A 24,370-nucleotide genomic window follows, 5' to 3' on the forward strand; every position below is an offset into this window, starting at 1 on the left:
CCGCCCGCGCCTCTCTCGGCCGGGGACCGCGGGGATCCCCGGCCACACGCGCGCGCACGCTCCCACATTCACTCACACACATTCGCCCTCAAACACACCAGCCCGGAGCTGGGCTGCGGAGAGGGTGCTCCGGCGCGCTCAGAGGACCGGGCAGTTGCCGTCCGGAGTGAGGCAGGAAGCAGAGCTAGGACTCTTGGAGGGGAGCTCCTAGGGCTTGGCCGGATCATGGGACCGGGTGAGCGCTAAGAATCGCGGCCGCAGCCATCAGCCCTGGAGATGACCAGGAGCGGCCACTGCTGAGAACTATGTGGAGAGAGGCTGCGGTGAGTGCTGGTGCGGGACGCCGGGCCTGGAAGGCCCCCTTGGGAAGGGGGAGGTGGGAGGCCTGGAGAGGGAGGGAGCGGCAGGATCCCAAGAGGGTCGCTGCGTGGGAACGATCCACCTCCCTCGGGGAACCGGGACCGCGGGAGCCCGCGTCCTTCCCTCCCCCTCTCCTACTGCCGGCTCGTCGCAAACTCAGCCAGCGCCCCCCCACTCTTGTTACCTCCTCTTTCTCTCCCTGCCCCCCTCGCTTAGCAGCTCCCGGTCGCACAACTCCCAGCAGCCGGCGCTGGGGAGGTGGTAGGGGGTGCGGGTGGAGGTGCCCAGTTAGCTTCTCGTGGGTTGCCAACCTGGGGCTCCCATTCTGCTGTGCACCCTGGAGTGGAGCTCCCGCTATCAGTCACAGGGGCTGAGGATCCGCACTGGGGGCGTCGTGGGCATGGGGCTTCAGCTTCCCCCCTCTTGTCTAGCCCCCCTGGGCGCACAGGGGGGCTTGTGAGCGCTGCAGACTGCAGCCTTCCCCTCAACCCTCCCTCCCCTCGCTGGTGGGCTGACCCTGCCTCTCCTTCTCTCCTCCGCCCCGGTAGAGCCCTGCTGCAGAGCCTCCGGCTGGGATAGCCGCCCCCCGTGGGGGCGATGCGGACAGCGCGGGACAGCCAGGGGAGCGCGCGGGGGCCGCAGCATGCGGGAACCCGCTAAACCCGGTGGCTGCTGAGGCGGCCGAGATGATCGTGCGCGCAGCGCGCCCCACTGCATCCTCGACCTTCTCGGGCTACAGGTACGTCCCAGCGGGAGATCAGGGCTCCGTGGGCCGGGGAGGAGGGAGACTCGACCGGAGGGAGAGCGGGAGAGGTGATGATCAGGCTAGAGAGGGGAGAGGGAAAGCGGGAGGGAGCCCAGCGGCGAGGCGCAGTAGGGGCACCAGGGGGCGCTGCGGCTCCGCGCTCAGCGACGCTCACCCAGGAACGCCGAGGCCGCTAGGAGTTCGCCTCAACTTCCCCCGGCGCCAGCAGCGCCCGGTCTGAGAGGCGCGCGTCAGGTCACGCGTGCACGACCGCGCTGGTATTTTCAGGTACGCGGGGCTGTGCACTTGCCGCCGTTCATGCGTGTGCCCCACCTGAGGACGTGTGAGGACTCCGGCTGGCAGTGGGCACCGCTTCAGCAGCCTGAGGAAGTGCGCAGAAAAGCGCGCGTGCCTATGAGCGTGTGCGGCCCACTGCCCACGTGCACCTAAGACTTGGCAACAGCGCCCGCAGTAGAAAGGCTAGGGAGGGGCTGTACAGTCCACGTCCGTCTGGGAGCTTCTTGGGAGCCTACCTTTCCCCCTACGCACGTTCTTTGCCAGCTCCCACGCGCTGGCCCGCGGGGGGACGCGCCTACTCTCCAGAATTCAGCACTGCACACGGCGCGCGTGAGAGAGGGGGTGTGTGTGTGAACATGTGTGTGTGCATGTGCGTGTGTGCACGCGCGCGTGTAGGGGGTGGGTCCTGGGCCTACTTGCAGTTGAGTGAAGGACTCTTCACGGTCCCTCGGCGCGAGGTGGGGCGAGCCCTAAGTTCCCCCAGGCACCGCGGAGCCTGGGCCCACCAGGCAGCGTCCTCACTCCCAAGCACCTGGCGCGTACTCGGCCTGAGAGGAGCCGGGTCTGTAGTTGGGGCTGGGCGTAGAGCAAAGTGTGTGGCGCACGCGACGGCCTCGCAGGGGGCGGGGTCAGCCAACTAGCTCCACTCTCAGGCCTGGACGCGGGGTCCGGGCGCCGCCTCCGCACGCCCAGCCGGGTCTGTAGTTCGCTCCGCGCCAGCAGGGGGCGGGGTTGATAACTTGGTCCTCACTATCTCAGGTGGGAGGGGTTGGGTGGAGGGTTTATTCTGTGCACCTACGAGCTTGGTGGGGTAAAGAACGCGCGCGGCGCTTAGGGTCTGTGGCCCTTAGCGAACCTGGGGAATGCGGTGGGGGATATGGACAGAGTTGGGGATGAGGAAGCTGGATGTGAGAATGGGCTGGGGGATGCAGAATTAGCTCGGATTGGAGTTGTAGACAGAGTTAGAGACGGATCGAGGGACGTGGATGACGTCGAGGATTGGGAATGGAGTCTGTGATCCCAGCAGCCTATCCAGCTGCTGAGTTCCATCCCTGACTCGTAGAGCAGGGGCCCCGTTGGTAATCCCTTCCTTCTGGTCGTCTTGCTCACCGCGGCCCTGCCTCTCACTCTTCACTTTGCAGGGACCGTCAGTGGCGACTATGGGCAGAGTGGGCTATTGGACCCTGCTGGTGCTGCCGGCCCTTCTGGTCTGGCGCGGTCCGGCGCCGAGCGCGGCGGCGGAGAAGGGTTCCCCCGCGCTGAATATTGCGGTGATGCTGGGTCACAGCCACGACATGACAGAGCGCGAACTTCGAACCCTGTGGGGCCCCGAGCAGGCGGCGGGGCTGCCCCTGGACGTGAACGTGGTAGCTCTGCTGATGAACCGCACCGACCCCAAGAGCCTCATCACGCACGTGTGCGACCTCATGTCCGGGGCACGCATCCACGGCCTCGTGTTTGGGGACGACACGGACCAGGAGGCCGTGGCCCAGATGCTGGATTTTATCTCCTCCCAGACCTTCATCCCCATCTTGGGCATTCACGGGGGCGCATCTATGATCATGGCTGACAAGGTAAGGCCGGGATCTGATGCCCTGCCAGAACCCGGGAAGCCACCAGCTGCAAGGCAGCTGCTGCAGGTCCTCGGACACCCCTAGAATCTGTCTTGATGTGAAGTAGGGGTGGGGGTGGGAGGGTCGTGGCAACTGGCCCAGGTCTTGCCTCTCCAACCCGGAAATGAATGGAAATGTCTTTTGCCTTGTTTCTGAAAATGGTGTACACAGGAGCACTTTGGTGTGGGTGTTCCAGGAAGAGCTCAGAAAACTGAGAAGTAGGCTGTGGGGTGGTGGTGGTGGTGGTAGCATGTTTGGAGATTTACAAGTACCGTGGGGCACAGAGGTGGGCCCAGGAGCACTGGAGATATATGGTTCCTGTTTCCACAATGCCAGTTTTACCTGATTATTTTTTGGGAAAATGTCCATTTTATCCTTTTATGGTAAGTGACTAAAACTATTTCTAAAAATTATTAAATGTGGGTAGGTTCTGGAAAAAAATGCAAAGTTTTTAGGTAAAGCACAAAAGGGCAGAAAAAATGTCATGCTTCCTCCGACTCTGAGAACCCTGGGCCAGAGGAGCGGAGGAGATGCCCCTTCCTCAAGGGGAGTGGGTGGGAGTGGAGATAATTAACTCCAAAGCCAGAGCATGGAGGGCCTGGCATTTTCCTTACACTGTTCTCTGTCTGGGGCTCCAAGGCCCTCAGATGAAAGAGTTGGCTCCTGAACAAAGATGGGTCTTGGTGCTAAAGTTGGAGGGTCTCAAAATGCACGAAAGAGTGTAAAAAAGTCTGTTGACTTCGAATGAGAGAGGGTCTTTTTTTGTGGACAGCCTGGGAGCATCGGTTTGGAGAAGAAGGGAGAGAGATTGAAGATTTGAAGGAGAAGTTAGGACAGCTCGGTTTGGGAACTACACAGAAGTGGAGGGAAGGAAGAAGGCTGGAAGGAAGAAGTAAAGTGAGGAATAAGAAAAAAGGGAAAGATTGGAGTTGTGTGTGTACTGTCCTCTAAGTCCTGAGAAAGGATTGGGAGTTCAGAAGGGGAGAGTAAGTGTACTTGTGTGCCACGGTCTCTAGCCCTGAGACCTTCTTGAAGAATGTTCCTTAGATGGCAGGAGATATTCTAGTGGGGTGAGCAGACATTCACTGTAGCACTTACCTTTTGATGCTCTCAAAGCACTTTTATATTCATCACATCAGCTTTTGCTTCTGTTTCAGCAATTCCCATCAGCTCCTTTGGGAACCGTATTAATTCTTTCGGGTCTCCTGGGCTACAGCACATTCAGCTGAAGCACACAATTGATGCAGTATCTTATTAAACATTCATTTTAAATGGTTTGCAGCCTAGCAGAATTCTTGTGTGTGGTTGAGCGTTTTCCCAGTCACTTCTCAGTTTTGGGGGGCTCTTTTCTGGGAAGAAGATAGTAGGGACTAGCCATGCTCTGCCACCACCGACAATTTCAGAACTGGAGAGGACCTTCGGGTTTCCTGGAGCAACCTGTAACTTTCAGATGAAGTGACTGAGCCATAGGGGACTTAAGGGACTTTGCCAAGACCACATAGTGGGTGATGTAGCTAGGTAGCTGAATTTCTGGTCCCAAGCTGTGATCTTCCATTCCACTAAATCAAGCCCATACTTTAATGATGTCATCCATCTTCAGGAGGGCCAAGGAACCAGTCTTGTTTTGTGGGAGGGGCTGAGCATGGAGAGCTGTGATGAATCACAGCCTAGAGGGCTTTTGTATAGGAGGGGCCAATCTTCTAATGAAGGCATTGAGGAAGAACAGCCGGTTTCCAGCCAGGCCTTGCAGTGTGATTTTGGGATTTAAATATTACCACAGATCCCTTCTTCCTTCTTGAGTTTTTCTGAAGTAGCTATAGACAAGAAACAGTAGCTGTATTGAAAGTGAAATTTCTGGATCCATGAGGGTTTGGCACAACCCATTGGAGAAATCTGGGAAAAGCTGAATTGGAAAAGGTGGTATGAGGTGGGGAGGTTCCAGGTAGGCTTTGGCTCTTCCTTCTAAGTCTCAGCCGATAGGTGTGTGGCTCAGGCTCTCATGTGATGCATTCATCCAACTGTAGGCAGAGAGAAGTAGGAAGAGTGTAGGGTCATAGATAGGAACCCCCTTGATAGGCAGGGACCCTGCCTGCTAATGAATCTTGACCCAGTGAATGGCAGGCTCTGACCAGCTAGACCAGCAACTGTTCTTCCCTTGAAGGAGGCATTAGAAAGAAGGTTCTGAGAAGTCCAGGGAGTATGGGTGGAAACATTCTTCTCTCCTCTGTGATGAAACTGCCTTTTGGGGATATGGACCAAAATGTGACCTCACTTAAGGGTAAGAAGAGAAAAGGAATCAGGAAAGGACAAGAGGAAGATGAGAAAAGACATTTCCAGAGAAATGAAGAGTAGAGGTTTAAGAGGAGTTGGAGACAGAAGAATGAAAGGGTCCATTAGTTGAAAAATGGGGGAGGGCATTTGATACTCCCTATTGTTGTTGGGACTTTCAGAGTTGGTCTTGGAGAGATTGGCCCCTCTCTGTGATTCTGGTGGAACTCTAGGGAGATAAGGCAAGGTGGCAGGGAAGCAAAGAGCTCAGTGGAGGTAACATCAGGGCATATGTCTAGTCCCTATGTGGAACAGTGATATTGAGAGGAGTTGGGTGATATTGAGAGCAGTTGGGTGATACTGAGAGGAGTTGGTTTAAAAGGTGGTATTTTGAGACACTGGGGATGGGTTTAGAAAGGAGATTGTGTGAGATGTGAACATCCCTTCCTTCCATTAGTAACATATGTAGATGGCTTGTACTTCTGCCACCTGTTTCATTTAGAGCTGAACATTCCGTTTATTTGGCTCCAAAGAAACAGTCATGGTGCATTGCTTAAAACTCTGCCTAGCCTGGGTGTGCCAATGGTATTATGACTACAGCCTCAACCACCCTAGATTGATAAGACCTCTGCCTCCTGATAAAATGATGTTGATTTGGTAAAGCCACCCAGAACACACTTTTGTTATTTTTACTTCTAAATTGGCAATATGATAGTGCTCCTGCCGATAAGAAAGGTAGTCAATTTGGTTATCAGTTAAAATGAACACACACACATTTTTTTTTTTTTACCCTTCTCTCTGTCTACTTGACCCTTAAAGAAAACAACAAAGCCTTATGACAATCGAAATGTCATGCAAATGTGGCAGATTTTTGTGGTGTTAATTTAATTTACAACTGAGGTGTTAATGTTTTGCTTGCATTGTTGGGTGGTCTTGCAATACAACTAAATTAGAGGTGAAAATAAGGCTGGTTGAGGTGGTTCATGCCTGTAATCCTAGCACTTTGGGAGGCCAAGGCGGACAGATTACCTGAGGTCAGGAGCTGAAGACTAGCCTGACCAACATGCTGAAACCCCATCTCTACAAAAATACAAAAATTAGCCAGATGTGGTGGCAGGCCCCTGTCATCCCAGCTACTCAGGAGGCTGAGGCAGGGAGAATTGCTTGAACCCAGGAGGTGGAGGTTGCAGTGAGCCAAGATTGTGCCACTGCACTCCAGCCTGGGCGATAGAGTGAGACTTTGTTTCAAAAAAGAAAATAAATAAATTAATTAATTAAAGGTGAAAACAATGCTCGATGTAGATAAAGTTCTAATCTTATCTTGGCCATTTTGACCCTGTCTAAGTGAAATACACTCCAGCTGCAGTAATAGTCTCTTGTAAGCCCAGCATATGGGTTAGATCTTTACACTTCTACTCAGTGTCCTCAACCCCTCTCACCCCCCACCACTTCTCTCCTTATTCCTAACTGCTCCGTGCAGGAAAAGACGAGGCTCAGATTTTAGCTATATCCATCCATGCCAGTTATCACTTAGGTTTTGTTTTCTATGTTATTTCTATGCAAACCTCATCTGTCCTACTAGAGTATAAGTCGTTTGAGGGCAGATTTTTTTTTTAAAAAAACTGTGTTTATCTGTGTATGTGTATTTGACGTAACAAATGTTTCTCTCCTCCACAGACATATAAAAATAATGTCTTTTCACTGTAGAGCACTTAGGAAGTACATTAAAATTTAAAGAAGATAAAAATCTCTCTCCAAATCCTATCACCATAGGTAAACACTACTGACACTTTGGTGTATTTCCTTTTATCTATTTAGTCTCATGCTCAGGATTTTATAGTATATATGGTTTTTCTTATTGTGCTTTGCCCTCTGGGGACTTCCTTAGAGGCTTCAAGATTTTCTTTAATTCTGGAAATACCTCAACTGCTGTTCGTTGGATATTTCCTTTCCATCATTATTTCTATTCTCTCTGTCTGAATATATATGCATATATATAGTCATGCGTCGCTTCATGATGGGACACGTTCTGAGAAATGCACGGTTAGGTGATTTAATTGTGAGAACATCACAGAGTGCTCTTACACAAACCTACATGGTATAGTCTGTTACACACCTAGGCTATGTGCTATAGCCTGTTGCTCCTCGGCTATAAGCCCCTACAGCATACTCTACTGTATAAATGCTATAGTAAATACTGTACATAACTGTAATACAATGGTAAGTATTTGTATATCTAAACATATCTAAGCATAGAAAAGGTACAGCAAAAACTTAGAATGCTGGTCTTATGGGACCAGCATTGTGTACTTATGGTCCATTGTTGACCTAAACCTCCTTATCCAGCATATGACTGCACTATATATATATATATATATATATATATATGTATATGTCATTTCTCAATCAATTCTCCATGCATCTTAAGTTGTTTTTCTTTTTTCAGTTCTCTGTACTGTGTTTGGGAAGGTTTCCTCAGTTCTATACTCCAGTTAACTACATCATTTCATTTGTGTCTGGTCTATTTTATTTTAGAAAGAAGCAGCATAGATGTTCTATTATTTTGACTATCAGTTGAGTTATGGATTTCAACAAGGATATACTTTCTTTCCAAGATAATAATTGGTCCCTTTTTTTACTTCCCTGTTTTTTTGCTTTATAAATAACAAAAAACTATTCTCATTTTGTGCATGTAACTCCCTCCTCTGTCCCTTCAAAGATTAAAAAATATGTATTATAAAGTTCTTCTCTGATTGCTCTAGCATCTTTGTTTCTTCAGTTGTGAATTCCTTCATTTGTAGAGTCAGTTAGTTGGACGTTCACATGTTCTTTAATTTTTGTTTGTGAACTTATTTTCAAGGCAACTTTATGATTACTTATGCCCTATATCTGTGAGGGTGTGTGCTTTAAGCCAGAGCCCATGTCAACAGCTCAGCTTTGTACTCTCTTCCCATTCTACACTGCCTGTGGTGCAGGCTTGGGAGTCCGTCTCATGTAGGTGACTTCATTTTGGCTCCTTGACACAGATGGGGTCCTGCTTTTTGGCTGTGACTATTGGTGGATGGTGCGGATGTTCCAGCGCCATCCACAGCTAGCAGCATGATTCTAGGTCCACTTCTTCCCCTTTTTCCCTGGATGGACATTGACACTTCTGTTCTCACGGCTCATATTGGACCTACCCTCTATTGATTATGTGGCTTTGATTCCTACTTGAAACCCTAGAGTCCCGTCTTTCAGTTCATTTATTTTTAGGGATTGCTCTCTATTTTTGATCTGTAATTCACTTTTCTTATTTCCAAGCAATACTATGTAAATTTAAAAATAACTAAAGATTTCTTTATAAATTCTATGTCTTAGGAGCAGAAAAGGAAGGTTACTGAGTGTGTTCACTCAGCTTTTGACCCAGTTTTATTTCACAACCTGCTTTTATGTATTTTTTTAAGCTTGATTATGTATTCTTGGAATTTTCCTTTATCACTACATAGACTTCTCAAACTTGATTTTCAATGGCTGCAGAGTGTTCAGTTCATACCACAATTATTTTAACCATTTCTCTCTTTTTCCACCATTAATAAGATTCATTTGTGCTCCATAGGGGCATCTCCTTTTCGGCACCTTGCACTTGTCCTGCCCTTTGCGTTTGTTACACAGTAAATGTTTGTTGATTGAATGAATTAAGCCATTGGCTCTGATGCCAGCTTGTTGGAGCTTCCGGATGAACATATCACAACATGGTTCAGGGCATTCGTGCAGTGTTTGTTCCCTCAATGCTGACTGATTTCATAGGTGTTTGCCAATTTTTTTCTTCTCTCTAGTAGGCAGATAATTACCAGCCATCCTAAGGATTAACATAAATTGGGGGGTTACATACAAAAGGCCTGTAGAGAACTGCTGAGTAACAGCTCATCAGCAGGAGGTGAAAGTTGGTGCTCTTGTAACCTGGCAGCTCCACAGTTTGGATGCGAGTGACAGGCCTTCCCGTTAAACACTGAAAGCTCTCGAAAAGGGCAGACGCGCAGATCGGAATGTTGGTGGAGCCCACTCAGCTCCTGCTAAAGAGGCATCAGGTAGTTCCTGGGAGAGTGGGGAGACCTATCTTTAGTCTTTTCCATGAGGCATGTCAGATGCGATCATCAACACCTCCTCACATAAGTCATCAGAGACCAACAGGCATCCTCCCAGTAGCGTGACTCACACTCCAAGTAGCCGTCAGGGGTTGCTCGTAATTGTTTGGGCCCTTAAGAGCTGTGGTCTGGTGGGTTTGGAGGGGTGTTTATCTTATTTCTCATGGCCCCAGATGGAAAATGCTACTGTAGGCAGAGTGAGTGGGGAATGAGAGAGAAAGAGGGCTGTGCAGAAGAGAAACAGGAACTGAATCTCTGGTTTGTGATAGAGAGTTGGTAGCCTCTGATAAGACATCACATAAATGAGACATTATAAGGCTATTAATTGGTGTCTTTTGTGTGTCCTGCATCCCGCACCCTTGATCTTTCAAATCCTAATTCTTTGCCAACGTTTTAAAGTTGCCAACGTTTTAAAGACATCCCATTGAAAAGAAAATCCAAACTTCATGCTGCTTTGAAACAGTCAGAAGGCCTGGCCACACTGGCCCTGATTCCCTCCAATGGCAACAGTTGGCTGGAGATGAATCTCATCCCCCACCCCACCCGCCACGATCCCTGCCCTCCCATTGCCATCTTGGGACGAGACAGGTGCCCCTCCTTTCTTAAATTCCCAACAATCACTTCACTTCACTCATTTATGTTACATACACAGTGTCCTGAAGGCACTGGACTGTGAGGCCTATGATGTAGGTGAGGGAAATAGCTCTTCTAGGGGCTGCTCCTGGGTAAGACGGCAGATCTATGGCGTGTATGTGACCATGGATGCCATGTTCACTGCTGCCGTCATTAATCTCCTGTAACGCCTGGCCTTGTTGGGTCCACTGGCCTTCTCAACACAGTACTCCAGGCAGCCATGATGAATCAACCTGAGTTGGAAGATCTAAGAAAACCTTGGACAAAGAGTCTGAAGAATGAAATTCAATTTCCAGAAATACCTGTGTGACCTTAGAAAAAGCCCTTTACCTGTCTGAACCTCTGGTTCTCCTGCAAAATGAGGATTTGGGACAAAATTATCACCAAGATCTCTTCCAGCTCTGAAAATTTTATGCCCTATCAAGGAAAGATTGGCAACAAACATACCAAAATATGAATAGCAGTTATCTTTGGGGTGGTAGACTCATGGCTGCTTTAATCTTTTAAAGAATGTCGTTATCAAGTGGTTAACATATTGTACTTTGAGTTAAATTGCCTGAATTTAAATTCAGGGATTCCACCTCTTGCTGGCTGGGTGATCATGGGGAAGTTCTTAATATCTTAAGCCTCAATGTCTTCATCTCTAAAATGGGAACAATAATAGCATCCACTTTATAGAGTTGTGAGATTTAAATGACATCATGGATATTAGTCCATGTCTCAGTACCTACCTTATAATAAATGCTTATTACAGGAATGCTATTGTTATTGTGTCCACATTTTGTAGTTTTTATTTTTCTCCAGTGTACATGTACTTTTTAATAACCAGAAAGAGTGATTAAGGATGATGTGGTTACATGAGGGTATGCTCTGCAAGAAACTGGGAGTGAATCCCACAGAACTGTCAGAAGTGGAGGATCTAACGTGAAATGATTTATATTTTCTCAACGGGGAAAACCAGAAGCTTCCTTTGCCTTTGTAGGACTTGCTGAGAGTTTTATCCTGGCAAACCAAAGCTAAATGTGGCCGGCGTGAAAGTGATCGTAGGAGAAGACTATCTCATTGACCTTTGCACTAAATGACTCCACCAAGTGGACCATATGTTTGCACGGGGCTTAGGGATTTAGAGTGTGGACATATACAGTTTCTCATTTTGTCTCTGCCAAGGATTAATAACTCAGTGATAGCCTGGGGAACCTGGCAGCTCCAAAGGTATTTGTTTAAAGAATCTCTATTTTCAGATGAGGAAATAAAGGATCTGGGAATTGCAGTAATTTGTGCATTGTTCAAAGGTGTAACTGGAACCTAGAGCTTTGGCTTCTTACTCTTATTCTTTTGCTTTTATTTTATTGCCCTTTCAAGTTAATGACTACGAATTCATTTGGTTTAGGGAAGAGGTTCAGATTCAAGATAAATAATAGATTTTGATGTTCATATTGTGGTTGTCTTGACTAAAAGGATTAAGATATTGGATGATGGAATTAAAATTCAAAACTTCAGATTGAAGTGATGGAGCCACGCTAAAGACTGCACTGGAGGTTCCCTCCATACCCTGCTCAGCTTTAATGAGGTTAAATGACAAAGAAAAATTGTATGTATTAAAGGTGTACAACACAATTTTTTTTTTTTCTTAAAGAAAACAGGGTTTCACTTTGTTGCCCAGACTGGAGTGCAGTGGCATGATCATAGCTCACTGCAGCCTCAACCTCCTGGGCTTAGGTGATCCTCTCGTCTCAGCCTCCCAAGTAGCTGGAACATAGGTGCATGCCATGATATCCAGCTAATTTTTAATTTTTTGGTAGAGATGGGGGTCTTACCATGTTGCCCAGTCTGGTCTCGAACTCCTGGACTCAAGCAGTCCTCTTCCCTCGGCCTCCCAAAGTGCTGGTATTACAGGCATGAGCCAAAATGATATTTTGATATACATGTAAATGTGAGATGATTGTCACAATCAAACTGATTAACATATCCATTACCTCACATGGTTACCTTTATTGTGTGATGAGATTACTTAAGATGTACTATCTTAGCAAATTGCCAGTGTACAATACATTTTTGTATTGTCACCATGGTATCACCAGTCACCATGCTATACATTGGGTCTCTAGAACGTATTTACCTTATAACTGGATGTTCGTGCCTTTTGACCAACCTCTCTCAATAGTTTTAAGAAGAATTTTCAATATTGCAGAAAGGGGCATATGAGACTTTCCAACTCACTTAGTCACAATGTGGCTGCCTCGGTTCCAGCTATCACATCCAACTCACTTGGGAATGGTTTTTACAAGGGTCATGAACTGGTGTACCGCACACTGAATCTGGCTCATAGATGCATTTTGTTTCACCAGTACAGCATTTTTAAATGCTGAAATTTTAATGTCTTTAGACAGGCATGCATTTTCAAATTTGCTACAGCCGCCCCCACTCTGTTATCCCATATCTAGGGTGATTCATACATTTATGTTAATGATATGGTTTCTGTGAGTATTTGAGATCATGGTACTCAAATACAGACTTCATATTTTGTATGAATGTATATTATGTTTGCTTGTTTGTTTTGTATTGACCAGAAGCTCAGCAGATCCTAAGTGGGGATATATGGAAGCCGCATATCTAGAAATACATGTGGAGGCCACATATATTGTGGCCTTATAAAAAGTGGAGGCCACATTTATAGAAACATAATGTTTAAATCAAGGGAGGTGATAGCTCCGTTATACCTCTTCTGTTGTTTGGAGCGCTTTCAGGTGCAAGTAACAGAGTATTTGACCAACAGTGACTTAAACCATTAAAGACATTCAGTTTTTTGCTTAGTAAGGAGCCTCAGGTCTAGCTTAGTGACTTAATGTCCTATTGAGGACTCAGATCCTTCCCATTCTTCTACTTTGCCTTCCTCAGCTGCTGGTTTATCTGAGTCACAATGTGGCTGCTTCTGTTCCAGCCGTCACGCCTTCACCTCCTGGCATTCAGAACAGGAAAAAAAGGGAGAGAAAACTAAGCCTTCTTCTAGGGCCTCTCTCCTTTCATTGGAGTGGACTTCCTCTTACATTTCAGTGGCCAGAACTGGGTCACATTTCCACCACTCAAACAACAATGTTAGAGATCCAGGATTCCTCTCTGAGAATGGGTAATTGCCACTGAGCAAAATTGCTTCTGTTAGCAAGGGTGTGGGGTGATGCCTCAGTGGTACAACTAGTGATGTCTCCAGCAACACTAACACCATTATATGTAGAATTGCACTTAGTTCTGAGGAGTAATATCTAAAGATGAATGTTGAAAAATTGCAATGCATGCAGAAAAAGGGCCTTTAGGATTGCGTAGACTCTAAATGAAATATGTTAAGAGTTTCAGAAGAAGCATTTAGGGATGTTTAACCTGGAGAAGGGAAATCTCAGAGGGAATATGGGAGTAGTGTTCAGATACCCCATGAGCTGTTACAAGGTAGAAGGTTAAGTTTTAATTTTGTTATTGTTTTTCTGGGGACAGACATGAGAGTGAAATAATAATAATTATTATTATCATTGTTATTATTTGAGACAGAGTTTTGCTCTTATTGCCCAGGCTGGAATGCAATGGCACAATCTCAGCTCACTGCAACCTCTGCCTCCTGGGTTCAAGTGATTCTCCTGCCTTCCGAGTAGCTGGGATTACAGGCACCTGCCACCACCATCAGCTAATTTTGTATTTTTAGTAGAGATGGGGTTTCACCATATTGGCCAGGCTGGTCTTGAACTCCTGACCTCAGGTGATCCACCTGCTTCAACCTCTCAAAGTGCTGGATTACAGGCATGAGCCACTGCACCTGGCCAAGAGTGAAATTATAAGGAGTAAAGTTTCATCTTGATATGAGGAATAAGCTTCGGCAGTTAGCTCTCTAACAGAAGACTGTGAGGTGTCATGGAATAGGAAGGATATGACTGAGCTAACAGTGACTGTCTGTCCCTCAGAAACGGGGTGGAAAATTGGGCTTGCAAGGTTGGGTTGGGTCACCTCTGAGGCTCTTTCTTATTCAGACACTCTGTACCTCTCAAATCCTTGATTTAAAAAAAAAAAAAAAATCTCCAAGCCTTGGTGCTTTAGGCCGAGCATTTGGCTGAAAACCAACATCCTCACTTTTTCCAAATGTGTGAGTAATTCAGTATAAATTTGCCTGGCATGGAGGAGGAATTTATAATCCCTGCATCATCACCTCAAGTTCCCAAAGGACTTTACATTATCGTGAAGGTAGAAGATATTCGAAAAGCAGGAAACCTATGTATATATCAACTCTCACACACATATATAAATATAAACATAAGTAGGTCAGCCGGCGTCATATTTACTAGCGAAAATCTTTTTGGCTAAGAAGCTCATCTACAGAAGACAATGTTTAGAAAAATTGCCAATGATCTCGAAATGGGGTATTTTTGCACTTGCATCGGGTTAATCATTATTACCTAATAAAGTATTTTCAGCTTGTTCTGCACATCTTCCTGTAGTAATATGTTTGTATTCTAAACAGCCAGCCAGATTCCTCTCTGGTTTTTCAGTTGGAAAATTATTCTTTTTTGTCAATTGTACTCTCCTGCATTTGGAACATCTGCTTGTGGCAGAAAATGCTCTAGATACTATTCTGTTGTTTATTCACTTCTCCTATTCCTCCACATGCCCCTAAAGAAAAACGAACCTGAAATTGCTTTCCAAATGCTTTCTCTTTCCATTCAAATTTTGTAACTTTCCATGGGATGGCAATTGATATATTGTGTCCATTTTTTAAATTCTGAAATAGATGTTGATGTACAGAGTAAAAAAAATCTAAATAATACAAGAGAGCATTCAGAGGAAGAGTATTTGCTCCATTAATTCACTGCAGATCTTCGGACTCAGGTTCCCTTCCATGGAGGTGGCTGTGTTACCCATTTCAGGAGGGAAAATATTGATTGGAATGGCAGTTTATTTCTGTTTGTGATTTGTTTTTGCTGAAGTTGGCATATCAAAAGGATCTTTTCTTAAACTTCAATCCCTGACTTGAAACAGGTTGTTTCCATTGGTCCCTAATAGTGACTTTTTTTGCCAAAACAAAAATAAACTCACTCTAAAATGTAAGTTGTGATTTCCAAAAATCACTGACACCTTGAAGCTTGGCTCACAAACTCACTCAAGGAATTTAAGATAATTTGGGATGATCTGGGGGGAGTCAGGGACCACTTTAAAATCTAATGAAGACTATGGACCCTTCCAGGGGATTGAAGTTTAAGAGAAGATCCTTTCGATATGCCAACTTCAGCATAAACATGCAGTCAATATTATGTGCAATTTTGGGATCACAGACCCTCTGAAACCCATTCATAGACTTCCTTGGAATTCATTTATTTATTGGCTTATTAATACAGTTGATCCTTGAACAATGCAGGAGTTAGGTGCATTAAGCCCCATGCAGTTTAAAATCCACGTATAACTTTTGACTCCCCATCAACTATAGCCCACTGTTGACCAGAAGCCTCACCGATAACATAGACAGTCAATTAATACCAATTTTGTATGTTATACATATTATATAGTAGCTTCTTAAGTACTATAAGTAAGCCATAGAAAAGAAAATCATAAGGAAGATCATGAGGAAGAAAATATGTTTGCTATTCAAATGGATGTGGGTCATCATAAAGGTCTTCATCCTTGTCTTCATATTGAGGAGGCTGAGGAGGAAGAGGAAGAGGAAGGGTTGGTCTTGCTGCCTCAGGAGTTGGCAGAGGGAGAAGAAATTAATGTATAGGTAGACCCATGCAGTGTGTTGTTAATGGGTCAAATGTATGTGCATTCTTCATACATTTCTTGGCTTTGTCCTTGGGCCAAAATGCTTTGTGGATGCATCTGTGATCAATTTGTTTCAGGATCTAGCTGGGGAGACTCATAATGCAAGTCCAGTATGATTGTATTCATGGGACCACGGGAATGCAGAGGAGGGGCAGCCTCATCCACAGGTCTGAGGGTCAGGATCTAGGGTCCAACTGGAGAGCTGGTCTAGCAGAGGCTGGTGTCCTGGGTTCCTGCCCCTACAGGTTGTCATCCCTCATGGCTGAGGATGAGCTGTAGAGGGAAGGCTGTCTCATGGAGAAACAGGAGTGAGTTCACAATCTAAGCCTTCCTCTCCTCTTAACCTGTTCCTCAAGGCTGCCAGTCTTGAGTGATGTCTTGATAGCTTCCAAATTCTCCTCTGGATGGCATTTCTTACCATCAAACATTGAGCTTTTTGCAGATTTCTGTTTTGTTGTCACAAATGGCTGAATGTCTCCTGCTCTATCTTGTCTCTTCAAATTAGGAATACCTGCCCAGGAAGAGTGAGTGGCATTTGAAATCCGTATTTTCTTGCCAGTCTGCCATCCTAGGGGTGAAAGGAAAAGACATATTTTCCAGGCGAATTGTTTTAATGCTAAGATATCTGTAGGGCTGAGGAAATGTAGTATTAGCTGACTTGGGTGAATAGACTCAGAACCATGTGAAGAAACTGTGGAGCTGTGGATAAAGGCAGGCTTGCTGTAGTTCTGGCGCTAGGGTGAGTGCATGACTTCCACGAATGGGATTTTGAAAATGGCAGGCCTTGGGTGAAGACCTCAGCTTCATGGTCAAATTTGCACTTTAGTTAAAAACAAATTTGCTCTTGGTTTTGCCTTGGTTAATTGATACTAGTTTTTCCTCTTCTCTTCTCCTCTCTTCTTTTTCTCTTCTCTCCCCTCCCCTCCCTTCTCCTCTCCTTTCGTCTTCTGTCTTCTCTCTCTCCTTCTCTCTCTCTCTGTCTCTCTCCTGTTTAGCAGCATTAAAAAATATTTTTATCATGGACCCACTGCTGGATCATTTTAAAGCAAATCCAAGACATCATTGTATTCATCAGTAAATATATCAGTATATATATGTATGTGTGTATATATATGTATATATATAAAAGATAAAAACTTTAAGAACTGTCAAAATAATCACAGCTAATGTACAAGTAATCTAATGCTTATGTATTTTAGAGGATTTTGTGAGAATCAGGGCAGTATAAAGAAAATAAAAATCACCTTTACTCTCACCATCCACAGACAACTGCTATTAACGTTTTGGTTTATTTCCCTCTAATCTGTTTTGCTATACCTTATTTACAAATATACACTATATAATTTTATAGATAGCTTGTAATTTGCTTAACATTTTATCATGAAACTTTCAAATTACTTGTAAATATTTTTATATTCTGTTTTCCATTCTGTGGATATATCATGATTTACTTGATAATTTAGATTTTCCCCATTTTTTGCTATGAAAACCAACACCTGGTTTAACATCTTTGTAATGAAATGTCTGCATCACAGGTTATTGGCTTTTAATAGAATCCATTACTGAAATTAAAGAATTTTAAAATTATCAATACAGAACCAATTGAGGTTCCGTTAATTGGTTTCCAGAAAGATTGAACCACTGAACACTTCCAATAACTAAGTCTTAAAGTATCTCCATCACTTAACTCTGGCTGGCTCTTGAAACAGAACTTTTTCTGATTGGCTAGACAAAAATATTATCTCATCGTTATAATTTGCATCTCTTTTATGACACCTGCCATGGAATATATTGTAATTTAATCATCGCTTTTATATTCCCTAGGTATTGCATATTTTAACTGCTTTGATATTTCCCATTGTGTAAATGGAAAACCTCAGAGAACAATGACTTCCAATATAAAGTACAGTGGAATAATTTGAATTTCTAAAAAATAATAAATATTTTGAAGCCTGGCAGGGAGTTCTATGATTACTCATTTTTCATCACCAGGCATTGCTCAACCGTTGTCTCTGTATCAATGTTGTTTCAAGAATTGCTTTAATATGTAAACTTTCCCAGCAGAAAATCATTTTATGGGACCCCACTGTTATGATTTGCCAGGAGTCTACGTAGAGACTCACGTCCAAGTGGGCTGGAGTCATGTTCGTGTCCCAGGCTTTGTGGGGAATGGTAGGGATGGGAAGCCTTTGTTTGTTCCTTTCTCTAAAAAAGCAGAGGCAGGGTGAGGATGTGCGGGGTCCGTCCTGCAGACTCTGACCCAACGACAGATGAATAAAGTACACTGACGCACAGATATTCTGCTTTGCCAGTCCAGCTGAGTGTCCGTGCCACTTACAGACACCGAGGAAGGTACTGTACGGAGTCAGTGGCCATGGCCTCGACTTGCCAGTGAAACTCACATTTATTGAGTAAAGATTAATTGACAAAGGTTGTGAGTAAACACAGCGGTGGGTAATTAATCTGGTCACCCCCACCCCGGAGAGAGCCATCATGCACCCGAGAATGATCAAAGGTTGGTCTTAAGACCGCGTGAGTAAACAAGCTAGTTAGACAAACTACTCTGCCTTCCTTTGTACCCATTTTAAGCTATTTACTCAAGGTAAGGATTAGGTTGCCTTCAGTCATAAGCTTATCCTGAGACTTTTGCAAAAACCTTCAGGCCTTCCAAGAAGGCTTTTGGTTATTCTCTGTAACTAAAAGTTTTCCCACCAGCCTGACTGAATCCCCACAAGGTTGTAACAGGAACTGCCTTGCGATAGGAAAGGGATATTGCCTGGGTGGCAGGGGGGCAGTAAAATGAGTTTTAAACAAAAGTGGGAGAGATTTAGGTTTGATATTAACGGCTGTGAGGAATACTTAAAATATTTAACCACTGCAGCATGATCACAGCTGAATCAGAATAGACGCTCTAGAATCCCGGAGCACCTATTATGTGAGGTGTTAATCCTTTAGTGGCTCGTTATGGGGAGGTGGGGGGTTCCTGAGGGAGGGGCTGAGTGCCAGGGGGCACTTGGGGCTCCTGGAAGATGTGGCTAGTCACAAGCAAAACGTAAGCATTTCAGTTTTTAAATAACCAGTTGTTCTGCACCAGTGCACACCAGCCAGGATATCAGCGAGCTCTCACGTGTCATTTATGCCAGTGTGTATGCAGAAGTTTTCTCGGGGAACTGTCTAGAAAAGGACGCAGGATGGCTGTCTCCTCTGCCATACATTAGCCATGCCCTGAAAAAGGGAGGTAGGGCTGAGAGCATTTTAAAGATCTCTTTCCTAGAATATGGAAATAGAAATGTGCTTCCTTCTAACCTTCCACCTTCTGAGCCTGTTGCTTTGGCTTGTCTCTTATGGGTTAATTTTCTAGCTGTCCGTCATAAGCATGCCTTTCTTCCATGAAAAGCACAGGAGCTGAAGCCAGCTGTCCATTCCACCACCCACTCCCCACTCCCATGTTCCCTGTCTTCTAGGGCAAGAGATTCCCAAACAATTCCTATTTTCATTGGGGTTGAATGAAGAGGCCTGTTTTAGTCTCTGGTTTTGGGGTGTGATGTGCTCATTTGCAGAAGCATAAAAATAATCTTGTAACTCACCAAAAAATACTCCACAGCCTAAATTAACTTTGTTAAAGATCAACTTTCAAAAGAGAGCCTTGGATGTGCCTTCGTGGGATCATGTGCTTAGTTTACTTGTAGAGTCTGTGTCTTCCTTCCCTCCTCCGAAGTTGGAAATCCTCCATCCCTGTCCTGGTTCATGGAGGTTTTCAAATGGGCTTCAGGAGAAAGAAGCACATTTCTGGTTTCATCTGAGGTTAGGAGAACCCTGTGATATGTTGTTTATTGCTTGCGAATGCACTGAATTGTATCTCCCTAAAAGTCCTATGTTGGGTCCTAATCCCCAATATCTCTGAATGTGACACTTTGGAGCTGGAGTCTTTAAGAGTAATTATGGTAAAATGAGGGCATGTGGGTAAGCCTTAATCCAACATGACTGGTGTCCTTATAAGAAGAGAAGATTAAGACACAACATAAACACACAAAGGGAAGACCATGTGAAGACACAGGGAGAGGATGGCCATCTGTAAGACACGGAGACAGTTTTCAGAGGAACAATCCTGCTGCTCTCTTGTCTTGAACTTCTAGCTTTGAGAACTGTGAACAAATTACATTTCTGTTGTTTAAACCACCTTTGCTGTAACAAAGACTGTGATACTTTGTTACAGCAGCCTGTGAAAATGAATACAGAGAGGTTGGGAGGTAGTTGGAGCTTAATTCCAAGACTCCTCCTCACTCCTCTTCTATAACTGAGCCTCAGGGGAGTCATGATGCCTCAGCTCAGAACCCAGACTTCCAACTGCTCTAACACTGACTTTGTTCTTCTCATGTGGGCTCTCCCTTTCTGGACACTAGGCTTTTGCTTTGAGGAACTGAGTCCCTGTCTTAGAATCCTTCCCAAAACCCTTCTAGGACTTCCAGGTTCAGTGCTTCTCAGGAATTTTTACTCAAGTAGCCCTAGAGGGTGTGGTAGACAGAATCATGCCCCCACCACCCCCTCTTCCCCACCCAGAGACATCCACATTCTAATTCCTGGAACCCATGAATACTCACCTTATATGGCTAAAGGGACTGTGCAAATGTAATTAAATTAAGGATCTTGAAATGGAGAGACTGTTTTGGATTAGCCTAGGTGAGTCCAATTTATAATCACTCCTTATAAAAGGCAGGCAGGGAGGTGAGAGTCAGATAAGGAGATGCGGCAACAGAAGCAGAGATTGGAGTGATGCACTTTCAAGACGGAGGAAGGGGCTGCAATCCAAGGAATGCCAGCATCCTCCAGAAGCTGGAGAAGGCAAGGAGATAGGTCCTCCTCTAGGGCCTCCGGAAGGAATGCAGCCCTGCCAACTGCTTGACCCATTTCCGACTTTGGACCTCTGGAGCCATAAGAGAAAGAATCTGTGCTGCTTAGAGCCACTAAATTGGTGGTAATTTGTTACAACAGCAGTAAGAAGCCAATACAGGGAGAGCGTCTGATAAACACATGCTCTGCACATCAGGCTGTGCCCTTTGTGGCCTCTTCTCTGAGTTTTGTCTTAAACATTCATGCAGATTTTGGTTCGTACCTCATAATGTAACTATGATGGTACTAAGGTGAAATAATTTAAAACGACTTACAAGATATGTGTGTCCATTTTCCTCTTCACCAAATAGTCAAGTTGTATTAGTTCGTTCTCACACTGCTAATAAAGACATAACAAAGACTGGGTAATTTATAAAGGAAAAAGGTTTAAGTGACTCACAGTTCAGCATGGCTGGGAGGCCTCTGGAAATTTACAATCATGGCAGAAGGGGAAGCAAACACATCCTTCTTCACATGGCAGCAGCAAGGAGAAGTGTGAGCAAAAGGGGGGAAAGCCCCTAATAAGACCATCTTGTGTGAACTCACTCACTATCATGAGAAGAGCATGGGAGTAACTGCTCCCATGATTAAATTACCTCCCACCAGGTCCCTCCCACAACATGTGAGGATCATGGGAACTACAATTCAAGATGAGATTTGAGTGAGGACACAGCCAAACCATATCACAAGTAGAAGTAATGCTTTAGAAAGTTCTACTGTATTTGTGCTTTGCACGTGTGTTCTGCTGGGCTGTGTGTGCCTCTGTTTGAGAACCCTGGGGTGGTATGTACTTTGAACCCTAAAACCCCAAAATCTGGCTCCATGAATGTGCCTCCACCAAATTCTTCCCAAGCAAAGTTTTCTCATCACTTTTATGCCTGGAGGGGAGAAGAGACTCAAGAAATTCAGGATAGCTGGAGAATAGAGAAAGAGGAAGAGCGAATTAACAGTGAGCTTTCTGTTAGATTGAGCATTTCTCCACAATATATTGAGATGAAGTTTTGTTTCTTAAACAAATCTTAACTTTTATGGTCAATTTAGGGTGGTGCAATGGGTTAGAATAATTCATTAAAGCAGCCAAAATCTCTGGCACTGCTGAATGTGTGAAAGTCTCTGATGCCCTCCAAGCAGTTGTGTGAAAAAGATGGATTGTCAGCAATGCAGAGATGACATGAGAGATGCAGATGGGGCTTTGATCCTTCTTGTTACCAAAATCCTACTTAGAATGTGTTATCATGAGGTCCCCACTTCATGCAGCCATATCATGGTTCCTAAAGCCAGGTCTGGGGTGGAATTTAGAAGCTAGAAATTAACCTGCCCAAGTCTACATCCCATCTATGGTTCACATGCCCTTGGTCCACACCCACTTGTGCTGGGTGCTCCTGTTCTCTCGGTTTGGGGAGACCATATCCCACTTGTATTGATGACTTCATCATTCTATACTTTCAGCAGTCAGAACATTGTTTTGGGGGAGAGTAGGTACTTAGTAGATGTTCAAACAAAATAGTGGGTTAGGAGAAGGAGCTAGGTCCAGGACTGTATTAGTTTACTACAGCTGCTGTAACAAATTATCATCACAAACATGGTGGCTGAAAAAAATGCACTTTTACTCTCTTACAGCCCTGGAGGGCAGAAGTCTGAAATCAGGTTCCCTGCACCAAAATCAAGGTGTCAGCAAAGCTGTGCTCCCTCTGGAGACTCTGGGGGAGAATCTGCTTCCTTTCCTTTACTAGCTTCCAGAACTGCATTCCTTGACTTGTAGGAAACTCTGAACTTCAGTTTCTCCTGCAAGTAAGAAAGTTGGGCTAAATGCTCTTCTAGCTTTAATATCTGGGCTTCTTTGGGTGAGTTCCACATAATGAGAATGATAGTTTGTATTGCAAAAATATAGAGGTTTGAGTTAGGCAGATCTGGGATGGAATCTGAGCTTTCATATTCTCTCTCACAAATAATAATATATTTATCTATCTATAAAATAATATTTATTATCCATCTAAAACAATACTTTTATAGTATATCTTCTTCCTTCCTCTCTCCCTTCTGGACCTTACCTTTCTTCATCTGTAAAATGGGATTGGGCTAAGGTCCACTCCTTGATAGACTCCACTGCTTCTTGGAAGTCAGGAGTCACTCCAACCTGGTTGATGATGATCTGCCTTTTGCCTGCTTGGGGGAACTACACCTCTGTACAGTGAGACAGGGCTTCCTCCAAGCATCCCGTCAGCTCCTCTTCTCTAGATATAGTCCTTAGAAGTTGGAGCTTTGCAGATGCCTCCACAATCTACACTTGTAGCCTCAACCTCTTGCCCTGAGTTCCTGACCTGTTCCCCTAGGTGCTTGGTGGGTTTTTCTCCTTGACATGGCCATGGGTGCCTCAAACTGAACCTGCCCAGGGATGTCCCCTTTGATTCATGCTTATTCTGCATTTCTTCTCTCTGTCAATGATATTCCTGTTGTTCAAGCCTTCCTTGCTTGGAAGGAAAATGAAGGACAGATGTGTGTTGAGCTCCCTGATGTTCAGGCAGAGTGTTGCAGGCAGGGATATGAGGAGCACCACCTTCATTCTAGAGAGGAGGAAAGTGAAGCCCAGGGAATCACAGAAGCTTACTTTTGGTGACACTGCTGGTAGGCAGGTAACAGAGCTGGGCCCTGAACTCAGGTCTCCTGACTCCACAGCCTGTGTTTTTTTGATCACAAGAATTTCTTAAGTTTCATTTCCTTCCATGCCACCTTCACAATATTTTGGCCACTTTGACTAATTTTTGTATTATGATATAATACACATAATATAGAATCTGCCATTCTAAACATTTTAAAGTGAACAATTCAGTGGCATTTAGTACATTCAAAATGTTGTGTGACCAGCACCTCCATCTAGGTCCAGAACATCATCACTCCAAAAGGAGACCAGTAACCATCAAGCAGTAATGATCCATTTCCCCACCCCTCCAGCTCCTGGAAACCATTAATCTGCTTTCTGTATCTGTGGATTTACTCGTTCTAGATGGGATAGGATCATCTGTTATGTGACCTTTTGCATCTGGCATCTTTCACTTAACATAATGTTTTCAAGGTCCATCCATGTCGTAGCATGAATCAGTACTTTATTTCTTTTTAATGGCTGAATAATATTCCATTGTATGGATATACTACATTTATCTATTCAACCATTGATGGGCATTTGTGCCCATTCCACCCATTGGCTATTGTGAATAGTGCTGCTATAAACATTTACGTACAAGTTTTTGTTTGAACACCTGTTTTCAATTCTTTTAGGTTTATACCCCAGAATGAAATTGCTGAGTCATACTGTAATACTATGCTTAACGTATTGAGGATAGATATCCCCCCTACTCCTACCACCAGAATACTTTTCTTTACATCTTAAAATGATGCCAGGTACAGTGGCTCACGTCTGTAATCCTAGCACTTTGGGAGGCTGAGATGGATGGATCTCTTGAGCCCAGGAGTCTGAGACTAGCCTGGGCAATGTGGTGGAATCCTGTCTCTACAAAAAATGTGAAAATTAGCTGGGTGTGTTGGCACATGCCTGTGGTCTCAAGTGCTTGAGAGGCTGAAGTAGGAGGATCACCTGAGCCCGGGAAGTTGAGGCTGCAGTGGGCTGTGATTATGCCACTGTACTCCAG

General features: G+C 44.8%; 1 protein-coding gene across 1 annotated transcript in view; it reads left to right on the forward strand.

The window, feature by feature from the left end:
• Positions 1–574: 574 nt before the first annotated feature.
• GRIN2A (glutamate receptor, ionotropic, N-methyl D-aspartate 2A) overlaps positions 575–24,370 on the forward strand; it is a 438,973-nt gene continuing 415,177 nt past the window's right edge. The window contains exons 1-2 of the mRNA XM_011984220.1: positions 575–1,099; positions 2,545–2,976. Of these exons, the coding sequence (XP_011839610.1) occupies positions 2,563–2,976 (414 nt within the window). The 5' untranslated portion in view covers positions 575–1,099; positions 2,545–2,562. The remainder of the gene's footprint in view (positions 1,100–2,544; positions 2,977–24,370) is intronic.

The sequence above is a fragment of the Mandrillus leucophaeus genome, unplaced genomic scaffold (assembly GCF_000951045.1).
Source record: "Mandrillus leucophaeus isolate KB7577 unplaced genomic scaffold, Mleu.le_1.0 Scaffold263, whole genome shotgun sequence".
Lineage (NCBI taxonomy): Eukaryota > Metazoa > Chordata > Mammalia > Primates > Cercopithecidae > Mandrillus > Mandrillus leucophaeus.